The 11,661-nt window shown below is 31.8% G+C and overlaps 1 protein-coding gene across 1 annotated transcript; it reads right to left on the bottom strand.

Moving 5' to 3' along the window:
• Nucleotides 1-6,478: 6,478 nt before the first annotated feature.
• On the bottom strand, nucleotides 6,479-7,697 carry LOC145112958 (uncharacterized). The gene is made up of 3 exons (XM_079049067.1): nucleotides 7,409-7,697; nucleotides 7,037-7,318; nucleotides 6,479-6,960 (listed from the first exon to the last, which is right to left on the bottom strand). The coding sequence occupies exons 1-3, from the start codon at nucleotides 7,695-7,697 to the stop codon at nucleotides 6,479-6,481; spliced, it is 1,053 nt and encodes a 350-aa protein (XP_078905193.1).
• Nucleotides 7,698-11,661: the final 3,964 nt, after the last annotated feature.

Genomic DNA, 11,661 nt, shown 5'->3' with positions numbered 1-11,661 from the left:
AAATCTTTAAATCACATCAAGAAAACCACCTTTTCTTCCCAAATTTTTATTTGGATGCTCTCACATTCCACTGTTTCTTCAAAACCCTACTTCGTTTACCTGTAAACTAGACGTTTTCATGTGTTTCTCTATTAACGTGTGGTGATTTATAGGGGTGAGCAAAACCGAAACCGAAAACCGAAAAACTGATAAAAACCATCCAAACCGAAATCGAAAAACCGAACCCAAACCCAAACCGTTGGTTTTGGGTTAGAATTTTTTAAAACCGAAAAATTCAGTTTGGGTTCGGATTCAACTTTACAAACAGACCCAAAAACCGAACCGAGCCAATATTATATAATTCTTATAGAATATATATTATATAACTAATATTACATTGATAATACACAAAATTATTGCTAGTGTATTGGAAAAGAGTGCTTTTCTTATTCTTTAGGTCTGTCGTTCGATCATTTTAATTGTCTTTTATTGTTATTTTTAAGCCGTTGTCTTTGGTCCACTTTAATAGTTTACATAATAGTTTGGTAGTTTAATTAATCTTTTTATTTTCCAGATTATAGGTATTTATAAATCGAAAGAAAAAACTTAGTTTATTGGAAGTCCACTTAATATAAATCTATAGAAAAAAAAAGTATAAACATTACCCTGGTTGGATTAGTAATACATTCGACATGTAAACACGAGGTTCTTTTTTCATTGTGTTTAATATGATGCACAAAAACACTAACACATTATTATTTATATTTTCTGGAAAATGGGTTTAAACCCAAAATCAATGGGTTTAAACCTAAAACCTGTGAACCCATAGGTTGAATCCAAAAACCGAGAAACCGAACCCATTAGGTTCTAAAACCCAAAAACCGCAATACGCAAGTTGGGTTCGGTTTTAACCCAAAAACGATCCAACCCGGCCATGTTCACCCTTAGTAATTTATCTAGAAGTAAAAGAACAATTGTGATTGTTGAATTTTGATCTATATGAAAAGATATAACAGAAAAATAGAAAAAAGAACAGAAAAACTTCATATCCAAAAGCTAGAAATATAAATTTTTCATTTTATCCTATAACTAGTATAAAACTGATCATCCAAAATTGATTATTTATTCCCTAAACAAGCATAAACAATACATTCTTTTACCAAAAATTAACTAAAAGTATAATTTGGAGTCACAATAATTAGATAAACAAGCTTCAAAATACAAATCCAAAGTTCCAAACAACCCCAATAATTTCTACAAATGGGCTTAAGGCCCACATACACATAAACACCACCGTCTTTTGCATTTGAAAAGGCTCAGTTTATAAACCCTAATAAACTACATAATTTACTCTTAATTTAACATGGTAGTTAATGTAAACATTCTATGGTTTTTCAATGCCACATCATCTCATATTAAAACTCCAAATTCATCAAGCACTTATCCCGATGCATAAATACAACTTCAAAGAATTTATCATATCATGAGTTCATCCAACCATGGTTCGCTTTCTACCTCGCAGTCTCACTGTCACAAGTTAAGATATGTAAAATAAATGCACTAATATTGAAATATCTAAAATAAACTAACAACGTATTAAACAAATATCCTCCTTAATAAATGAAAATAATTTTGTCACATGTCACTCTCTCATTAACTTGGACACATGTCATTTTTTGGTATTTTTGAATAAATGCTTTTTCCATTTGTCATTTTCTCATTTTCTTATTTTTTCTTAATTAACATATCATATTTACACCTCAATTAATAATTGTCTTAATTGAAAATAACCAATAAATTACAATACTACAACTCATATAGTATTTAATATGTTTCCTTTTAGATTCAAATTTTAAATTTTAATTTTCAAATCTAAATAAATTCTTGTTTAAACCTTCATATTTAGTTTTTTGTTTTATCCAACCCGTATGTTATACGGGTCTCACAACTAGTTTTGTAATAAATACCTTGACCAAGTTTGTTAAATGTGGATGACCATTGCTTTGAAGACTTCCTATATGTTGCAAGTATCTTATCCATCTACCCAAAAAGAAAGAAACAACCCAAAGTCAATTAACACCTGAAAAAGATGAACAAAGTTCATACACAAAATAAAACATAATCTTATATAATAAGAAAAAAGCGATTAAATAAAATGTAAAAATACCAGTTGATTGGTGTCACTACGCCATAACATATTCGATGTGGTCAAATCTCCATGGATGACTCCACCATCATGTAATTTCCCAATTGTATCCCCAATCTGTAAGACAATGTCATTTATATTTTCTTCAACAACTCCATGCAATCCAAATTCAAGGAATATGTCTTTATTGTAGGGACCTTCCACATACTCAATAAAAACCCCATTAGTGACATGCTTTTACAACAAGAAATTGTGGTGAATGAGTTGTAATTGGTCGAAACAAAGAATTCAACTTAAAAATCTCTTCTAACAGTTGGTATGCACTAAAAAAATTTAAAGAAGAAAATGCTACTGTATCAGCAGGATTCGAGTAAACACGTTACCATCAAACCGAGTGGTACATAATTGGTTTTCATTACAAATTTCATCAAAAATATCAGTTCACATCCTTTTATATCTAGAAATTGTGGTGAAACTAATGGTAATAGGTGGTAGAAATAGAATTCAGCCTGGAAATTTCATCGAATAGTTAGTATGCACTTTAAAATTTGAAGTACGTGAATCAAAGCTCATACTCCATGTAAATGTTTTTGCTAATCTAAAGCGAAAAAATTGCAATCGACAAAACCCTAGAAATGTGGCTTACCTTGTAGTGGCGGGGACAGAAACGGACAGGACGGCGAGGGTTTCTCGTTGATTGCTATTTTCATATAGGATTGTTGGGTTTAATTCAGTAATTACTAATATTACTAACACCGGGTAGTGGATAACCGCCTCCCTAATTTCAGTCGTGCGATCTTCTTCCGATGTTATCCTCACCGCATAAACTCGCTATTTATAGGTTTTTGGCAGTTCCTTCTTTCTCCCTCACGTTCTGCACAATCGCCAGTTGTCTCTTCCATAACACATTTAATCGGTTTCTTAACCTCCTTCCAAGAATGGTACAGTTATGACTTCAACCTCCTCCCAGTATGTCTTCAACCTCCCACGATGTTCACTCTCGTCTATATAAGTGTTAGCGCTCCATGTTTCTATCAATTGCTTCATTTGAATCCAAATCGGTTTTACTGTTATATTTTTGTTTCATGAAGAATGTTGAAGCTTTTTCTGATAATGCAAAGATCGAATCTACTGAGGCGATTGCAAATCGGAATCGGATTCTATAAGTGTTCATGTTCCTCGAAGAAGATAAAATCAAATTTTGCAATCTAGTGTTCTGGTCTGCATGAAATGGTGAGCTCTTTCGGTCTTTCTCTGTCTCTAGGTTTTTATCCCCTGTTTATATTTGTAACCATGTACATTCATGCGCTTTTTCTCACATTTTAAGGGCGAGATTTCAATTTCATCAATTGCTTCATTAATCATAGAGCACAAATCCACTGAAATCATTTTAAGGGGGAACGTCACTCCTTCTTCATCTTTCTCTTTTAGGAATAAATGGGAAAGATGCATACATACACACTTAATGGGTTCGTCTTATGGATTTGTTCACGAGTGTGTTTTCTACACCACTCCCTTGTGAATTTTCTACGCTCCATATCTCTACACCGGTAATTCTAATCCCCTAATTTTTCGATTTTAGTGGAAATGGTTAGCAAATGTCAGTCCCTCGTTAGCTGATTTCAGTTGAGTGTTGATCAATTTTGACTTCCATTTACCAATTCCTCCAGAGAAGCTGGTGGTTTTAGAAGCAGACCCAAACTCTTTCTACAATTCTACTTCTTCATATCTAAATGTATAGATGATTCAATTTTATCTTATTTTTTACATTTTTTTTCTCTTTTTTGTGTTTATTGTGGAAGTGGAAATCAAATAATGTTGTGAATTGATGAAAGTTTGAAGTTCAACTTTATGATTCATCAAGGATTTATATTGAGTACCTATCCACAACTTTGTAGGTCACAGTGTATTTAGAAACCATATGTTGAATAAAAGGTGTCACTTTCTTTCTCTTTACTTTGAATTATTATGTTGTGATATATTCCTTAGATATTTAATAAAAGCGAGAATGGTCTTGAATTCACTATGGTTAGACCTTTCAACTTGATTGGCTCTATGATGGATTTCATTCCTGGGATTGATGCTCCCAGTGAAGGTACTCTAAGGCTCTTGAATTGTTAACAATTCTATATATAATCTGGGCTATTTAATTAATCTTATTTTGTATTAAAAATGTTTTCTTTTGGTGCACATAATCTCCTCAAGCTTGAGCATATCAAGCTTGTGGATGGTGGTCAATCTAAAAGAATATTTGTTTGTATCAGGGATGCTATTGATGTTAGGTGTATAAACCATTATCTTTTTTCATTTTCGTTTTTCACCCTATAAAATTTTGTGAGATACAAGTCCATTATATTCATGGGTGATCAGAGAATTTATTTTGACATATCACTTTTTTATGGAGTTTGTATCAGGGATGCTGTTCCCGAGTTTCATTTAGAGGAAAGAAAAGAAAATAAAAGAAATATGGAGAGAAAAGAAAGGAAGGGAAAAGAAAATAAAGTGTATTTTTATGTTCCCGAGTTCAAGAGAAAGGAAAGGAAAATTATTTTTCTTTGTGTTCCTGAGTTGGAAGGAAAAGAAATGAAAACTAAAAGTGGACAATTATACCCTTGTCACAATTTTTCCAAAATTTCAAATATATACCACACGATTCTCTTGAAAACAAAATTATGCCTAAACTTTTTTTTTTTTGCCAATTGTTGCCTACCTCTCAACTTCTTTACTTATTTTTTTCACATGATTATTTATACAAAAATCATTAACGCATAATTCATTAATCACAATTCTAGTATGTTCTTCATTTGTATTACTTTTTCAAACAAAACCAATATAAAGTGGAACAGAAGTCAATAAACCCAAAATGCATACGATGATACATAACATGAAGTTAACGCAAGAATAATCAAACAAATTCATAAGAAACCAATTTAAAGTCAATGCAAGAATAATCAAACAAATTCCAATGTATGAACTCAAACCAAAAACCAAAAAGTATGAAGTCAAACTAATAATAAAAAAAAAAAAACTATCATCCTAAGTAAGTGATTTGCTTGCACCCATCATTTTTTCAGCAAACCTTTTCGTATTTTAAATGGAACTCTAAATAATGTCCCTTCATCAGATTGATTTTGGGACAAAAACATGAGAGATTCTACTAATTCATCGTGTTCCAAATCCATCGACTCTAGCTCTTTATAAATTTCATCACCAGTATACACCCGATGATGAGAATTTTCGAAGATTTTGTTACTTTCCCTCATAGCAGAAGCCACATCTTTAACTGCACTCATAATAACATTTTCAAACGATTCAGGTTCAACTTTAGGTTCATCTTCGTCTTCAATTACATGTTTCATTTTTTTTTTACTTTTGTACTTCTTAGAACTTGAATTTTGAACTGGTGAAAAGCATGTAGGAGATAACACTTGAATATCATCATCACCGTCAACATCATTATCATCATCATCATCATCATTTTTCTGTTGTTTCTCAAGTGTTATGTTATTTCCTGCTAGTAACTCATCCACTTCTTCAATAGTTTCTACTTTGATATCCGCAGTCCTGTTCAATCGAGCATTCTTCTCTTTCGGGGTTTTAGCATGCACCCCTGAAGCTCTATCTCTCGCAAATAAAGATATCATTTCATTGTAGTTTGGTATCTTTTGGACTTCAATGAAATTTCCTTAGGCTTTGACTGTAACACACAATCCCAAGTATAATTATTGTTAAGAAAAATAACATAAATATATACAAACTAAGTAAAATACAATACAAAAACTCACATTAATTAGGTTGGTCCACACTTCCTCGTCCGCTTCAATTAGTTGTGTTTCAGAATTCCAACCGAACCCACTCAATGAAGTTCCGCGGAACATGTTATACCATTGCAAAAAACTGATTTTAAAGTTTTCAAACGATTGTTTAAATTATTTTTTTGTTAAACTCTTCCCAAACTTTTGATTAAGCTCCTCCACCATGTTGGTGTATGCTTGTGGGATGGTGTATGCTTGTGGGATGAAACTCCCACTAATCCTTAATCCTTTCTCTTGTTGTGTCAACATAGCTTGAATAAAACAATAATCCATCCAATCTGTCCATTTTATTTGTTCTTTCTTACTAACTTGTTCTTCCTTGATCATTATGACCTGCATATAATCATAAATTAACGAACCATGAATTGATAGCATAAAAAAATACATACTTAGAAAGCGTACAAGTAATGAGTAAATAACATGCTCAAAAGATAAATAACACAAATAAAGTCAAACATTAACGATCCATACAAAATCAAGTCAAACACTAACGATCCATACAAAATCAAATTGAAATGCTATAATGAAAAACTAGTAGCTACATTGACATATCTTTCTCATGGTTTGGATTCGGTAAGTAATCAGTCCACATTTGATTTGCAATTAAGTTCCCCATTCGCTCTGCCACAACATTACCCTCACTCGTTTCTCTTATATTATGTCGCACTTCCTCTCTTGGTTCATTTAACATCTCCTGTAGGACCTCATCTTCAAGATTTTTGTCTCGATCTTCTTCTAACAAAACGTTATGTAAAATACAACATGCTAAGAAAATGTTTGATTGTGTTTCACAAGAATAAAAAGGTTCTTGTGTACTTCTAATGATAGGAAACCTTCTCTTTAGAACACCAAATGCCCGTTCTATAGTGTTACGTAATGAAGCATGGCAGAGATTAAACAACTTTTTTGCATTATTAGGGGCCCGAGCAGAATACTCTTTCAAATGATACCTGACACCTCGATATGGTGCCATTAGTGTAGTTGTATGAGGCAAACCAACATCTACCAAACAGTATCGGCCTACAAATAAGTTCTAATTAGTTATGTATTAAAAATTAGATTGCACACAAGAGTAATTTTGGTATTAAAAATTTACCCTTTGGAATTACTAGTTTATCTTCTCTATTGAGTGTATTCTTTAGTATCCTTGATTCTGATGTTGTACCCTCACAGCCACTTAAAATGTACGTAAACTTTAAATCAAATTTACAAGCAGCTAAGACATTTATCGTAGGGTATCCCTTGCGACCACGATATCTAGGGGCATCTTTGTTAGATACTTTGACACGAACACGTGTCCCATCAATTGCCCTTATACATTTCTTGAAGTAAGGATAAAATCGCTTTTTCTCTTGAATTTCTTTTTGTACAACATCACCTTTTGGTTGTTGAATATAATGAATTTCTAGTGATATAATTGCTCAGAGAACTCTATGGAAGCAGCTACTTGTAGTGAATTTAGAGTGACGGTATAGCCAAGAGACAAATCGATTTCTAAAATCATTGCTAACAATATGCAAAAACCTTGCAACATGCTCTTCAACGGACATGCGTTGAGTAGGTCGAAGACCACCATCTTGTTGTAAGATAATGCACAGTTTGTTAAAAGCCTGCTCACTCATACAGATAAGTTCACGACATTGACCACCGTTTGCAAGGTCGTGTAGCAACTGTTCACGTATACGTTGTCGTTTTAAAATAAGTTTTCTAGATGGTAATTTGGGACAGTTTGTGTTGGCAAGGGCACGATGTGTCATAATGGCCATCAACAAGCAAATCAGATGAACTACTTGCATTTGCCTGACTCTCAAAAATTGAGCGGGTGTTTGTAGCTCACTATCCATCGAAAATGTTACCTATTGTTTGGTGAAGTATGTGATATCAGACAAGGTATCAAACTATCAATTAACATGTCATGCTAGACAAAGAATCAATTAAAATGGGATGTTCCAACCTCAAATTACAAATTGGAAGTTTTTCTTTTACATTGTAACTGAGATGTGAGGGGGTTTAGGTAGTATTTCTTTTGAAACTGGCATGGTTCGGTTTGGTTCGATTATTGACCAAAATCGAACCATAACCACACCACTCGGTTAATGGGTTTTCATAACCATTAGGTTTCAGTTAATTTCGGTTTCGATTTCGGTTATAATCGGTTAATATTTGTGAATGGCTTTTTGTGCATATTATACATTTCATAGAGGAAAATTTAAATAAAGATGAATAAAGAAGTCAACTTTCTTGGACTCACTCTGTTTCCTTGACAATATATTGGTCGGCATAAAATGATTTTCATATAATCTTACCTTTTTTTATTTGTTGCAGGTAATAAGAGTCGATCATAATGCTCATGGAGCCCTTATCTTTGAAAGGTTTATAGTAATTTGAAATGCCAAAGAGAAAACACACATTTTGGTCATTTATATATCACACAAAACCAAATGGAAAAAAGTTTCAGATTCAAATGGAATAAAATCATTTTGAAGCTCTTGAATAAACTGCTATCAAGGCATCAACCCTTTTCTATAATATTAAAATAATGAATCAAATTGATATGCAAATAGTAACAAAGCTCTTCATCTTGTTTACATAAAATTGTATCTTTGTCAAAAACTTTAAAATAATATGAAAACCATTTTATGCCGACCAATATACCGTCAAGGAAACAAAGTGAGTCTAAGAAATTTAAATTGCAACAAAGTCTATCATCACATCAGCAGTACATGTGCCTCTTGGTAAGTTATTAAGAAAGGCAAACTATTAAAATATAGGATGATAACATATACAAGTTAAAACTTGCAACAGGGAGTGAAAAGAATGAAACCTGATAATGGAAAATACGTAATCAAAATACAATCAATATAGTACTAATACGGTAGCATCCTATTCAATATGGAAAACACATTTAAACATTTACTTGATAGAAAACAAATTAGTTGAGTACATATTATTTTCCATAGCAATTGTAACTTGGAGAAATACAAGATTACATCATCGAGAAATGTAATATTCAATATTTTCGAAGTTACTCAACACAACATATATCTAAATTACAAACTATAATGAGAAAGGTAGATTAAATCAATGTTGACTGGTGAAAAGTTTACCTTCTACATTTTTGCCCTTTGTTGGCAAAGCTACTTGACCTTTGTTGGGTTAATGAAGATGAAGATGTATGAGGGACGAAGATGCTTGAGGAACGAGTCAGAGAAGCAGCGACTGTGATATTGTACGTGAATATATAAGGGGTAGTTTGGTAATCGTAGGGATTTTTTTATCAATGATTCTCTTCTCTCCAAATCTATCTGATTTAGGAGGAAGATTAGGAGAGAAAAGAATGTTGTGATTTCATTTCCTTTCTTCCCAAATCACTCCACAAAATAAACTTGGGAACACTCTGGACTCCTTCTTTCTCTCCAATTCTCTTCTTTTCTCTCCGCTTCCCTCGTTAATTTCGACTCGGGAACAGGGTGTAAATGTATAGACGATTCAATTTTATCTTATTTTGTTTACATTTTTTCTCTTTTATTATGTTTATTGTGGAAGTGGAAATCAAAGAATGTTGTGAATTGATGAAAGTTTGAAGTTCAACTTTGTGATTCATCAGAGATTTATATCGAGTACCTATCCACAACTTTATAGGTCACGGTGCATTTAGAAACCATATGTTGAATAAAAGATGTCACTTTCTTTCTCTTTACTTTGAATCATTATGTTGTGATATATTCCTTAGATATTTAATAAAAGCGAGAATGGTCTTGAATTCACTATGGTTAGACCTTTCAACTTGATTGGCTCTATGATGGATTTCATTCTTGGGATTGATGCTCCCAGTGAAGGTACTCTAAGGCTCTTGCATTGTTAACAATTCTATATATAATCTGAGCTATTTAATTAATCTTATTTTGTATTAAAAAGCTTTCTTTTGGTACACATAATCTCCTAAAGCTTGTTGATGGTGGTCAATCTCAAAGAATATTTGTTTGTATCAAGGATGCTATTGATGTTGGGTGTATAAACTATTATCTTTTTTCATTTTCGTTTTTACCCTATAAGATTTTGTGAGATACAAGTCCATTATATTCATGGTGATCAGAAAATTTATTTTGACATATCAGTTTTTTTATTCTTATATTTTATGGCATATTGTTATGTATGGACTTTTAAGTTTCCATCTCATTAATAGATAAAACATTACATCCTTTTGATAAATATTGTTTCCTTTTTTATATCATATTTGAGATGCTTAAAGCAACATATTTTCATCTTTTTCTTGATATCCTTACAGATGATAACTTGAATTTAAACTTTACTTATTCAGGCGACTGAAATGGTTGATGAGGTTAGGTCGTGAACTATAATAACATTATTTTTATTTATCTATTTGTTGTTTTGAAATTCTTCTTTGGCTACAGGTGGGATTGGTAGATAAACATAATACTTTCGTAACTGCTTTTTTTTTCTGGAGGAATGAAAAGGAAGTTATCCCTTGGCATATCATTGATTGGTGATTGTAAGGTACATTTGTAGATAGAGAGTGAGGTCTATATTTTAAAGCAATCATATATTTATTATTCTTTTCTTTCCTTAAGTGTCATTCTTAATGAACCAACTTTTGGAATGGATTATACTATTAATAACACACTCAATGGATGAAGCAGATGTACTTGGAGACCCAATATCTGTTATGGCTAATAGTTCTTTGAAATGTTATAAAATGTTCTATCACCTTTCTATGTTTTGTTCACACATCTATAGACTTGTGAATGTGTTTACATCACAATTACAGTTAAAATGATCTTTTTTTAACCGATTCCCTCTTCTTGAAGCACCAATATGGGGTTGACTATACTCTTACTTTAGTGAAGGTGTTTCTCTTTGCTTCTCAACTTTCTTTGAGTTTCCTAATTATGGTTTATGTTCAACTGTTAATTGCATCCACTGTGTGTCTTATTTTCAGAAACTTTTAAATACAATAAGCTTATGTAGATTCTAATGGCATATCCAAGTAACCCAATTCTTAATATCTAAACTCCATACTAATTTATCTTTATTACATATTAAATTTATTCAAAATAGCCTATGTAGATTCTGATTACATAGTTTGTTTTTGGGCATAGTAAACATAGCTAACCTAATTTGGATTTGGGCTTAGACCTTTTTTCTACTTCCATGTAACATATCAGAGTTACTATAATTGTTTTTATATTGATTGAAAGGAAAAGAAGAGACTTGGTTTTCTAGTTGTAAATGTCATTGGATTGTTAATATGAGGATGTAGTCGGTGATTTGTTAATTGAAGGGTATTTGTGACATTTCTGGAAAACTAAAGAAGATTGTTTTTTTTTCTAGATGTGCATTGGTCTGGTTCATTTTTCATTTACATGAGGTTGGATTTTTGTAAAGATTATAGGAATTTCGTTATCAATTCCACATTTGAAGACTAATATGCTTTTGTTTTTACTGATTTGGCTTGATTTGAAGACTAATATGATTTTTTTTTCTATTTTAGGATGATGACATTTAGTAAGACTTTCATGTTTGATTTGTACTTTAGTATGTTTTTTAAATGACTAATATATATATATATATATATATATATATAATTATATATACACATACATATTAGTAAGTAATAATTTTAATGTCTTTTCACAGCTCGATTCCATATTTTAAAACCTTGGTTTTGTTGTAGCCTTTTGCAAAGTGTTTTGGTGAAGA

This window comes from Lactuca virosa, chromosome 1 (genome assembly GCF_052849685.1).
Source record: "Lactuca virosa cultivar CGN04683 chromosome 1, Lactuca_virosa_CGN04683_v6, whole genome shotgun sequence".
NCBI classification, from domain to species: Eukaryota; Viridiplantae; Streptophyta; class Magnoliopsida; order Asterales; family Asteraceae; genus Lactuca; species Lactuca virosa.
Note: the sequence above shows the minus strand (reverse complement) of the source record. Positions and strands in the feature narration are given on the sequence as shown.

What these genes read in the sequence shown, in the direction of transcription:
- LOC145112958 (XM_079049067.1), bottom strand. Translation starts at nt 7,697, where the DNA reads ATGACACATCGTGCCCTTGCCAACACAAACTGTCCCAAATTACCATCT. An exon ending in ATTTGTCTCTTGGCTATACC is followed by an intron (nt 7,319 to 7,408) that starts GTCACTCTAAAT and finishes AACAACCAAAAG; the next exon opens with GTGATGTTGTACAAAAAGAA. An exon ending in TAAACTAGTAATTCCAAAGG is followed by an intron (nt 6,961 to 7,036) that starts GTAAATTTTTAA and finishes ACTTATTTGTAG; the next exon opens with GCCGATACTGTTTGGTAGAT.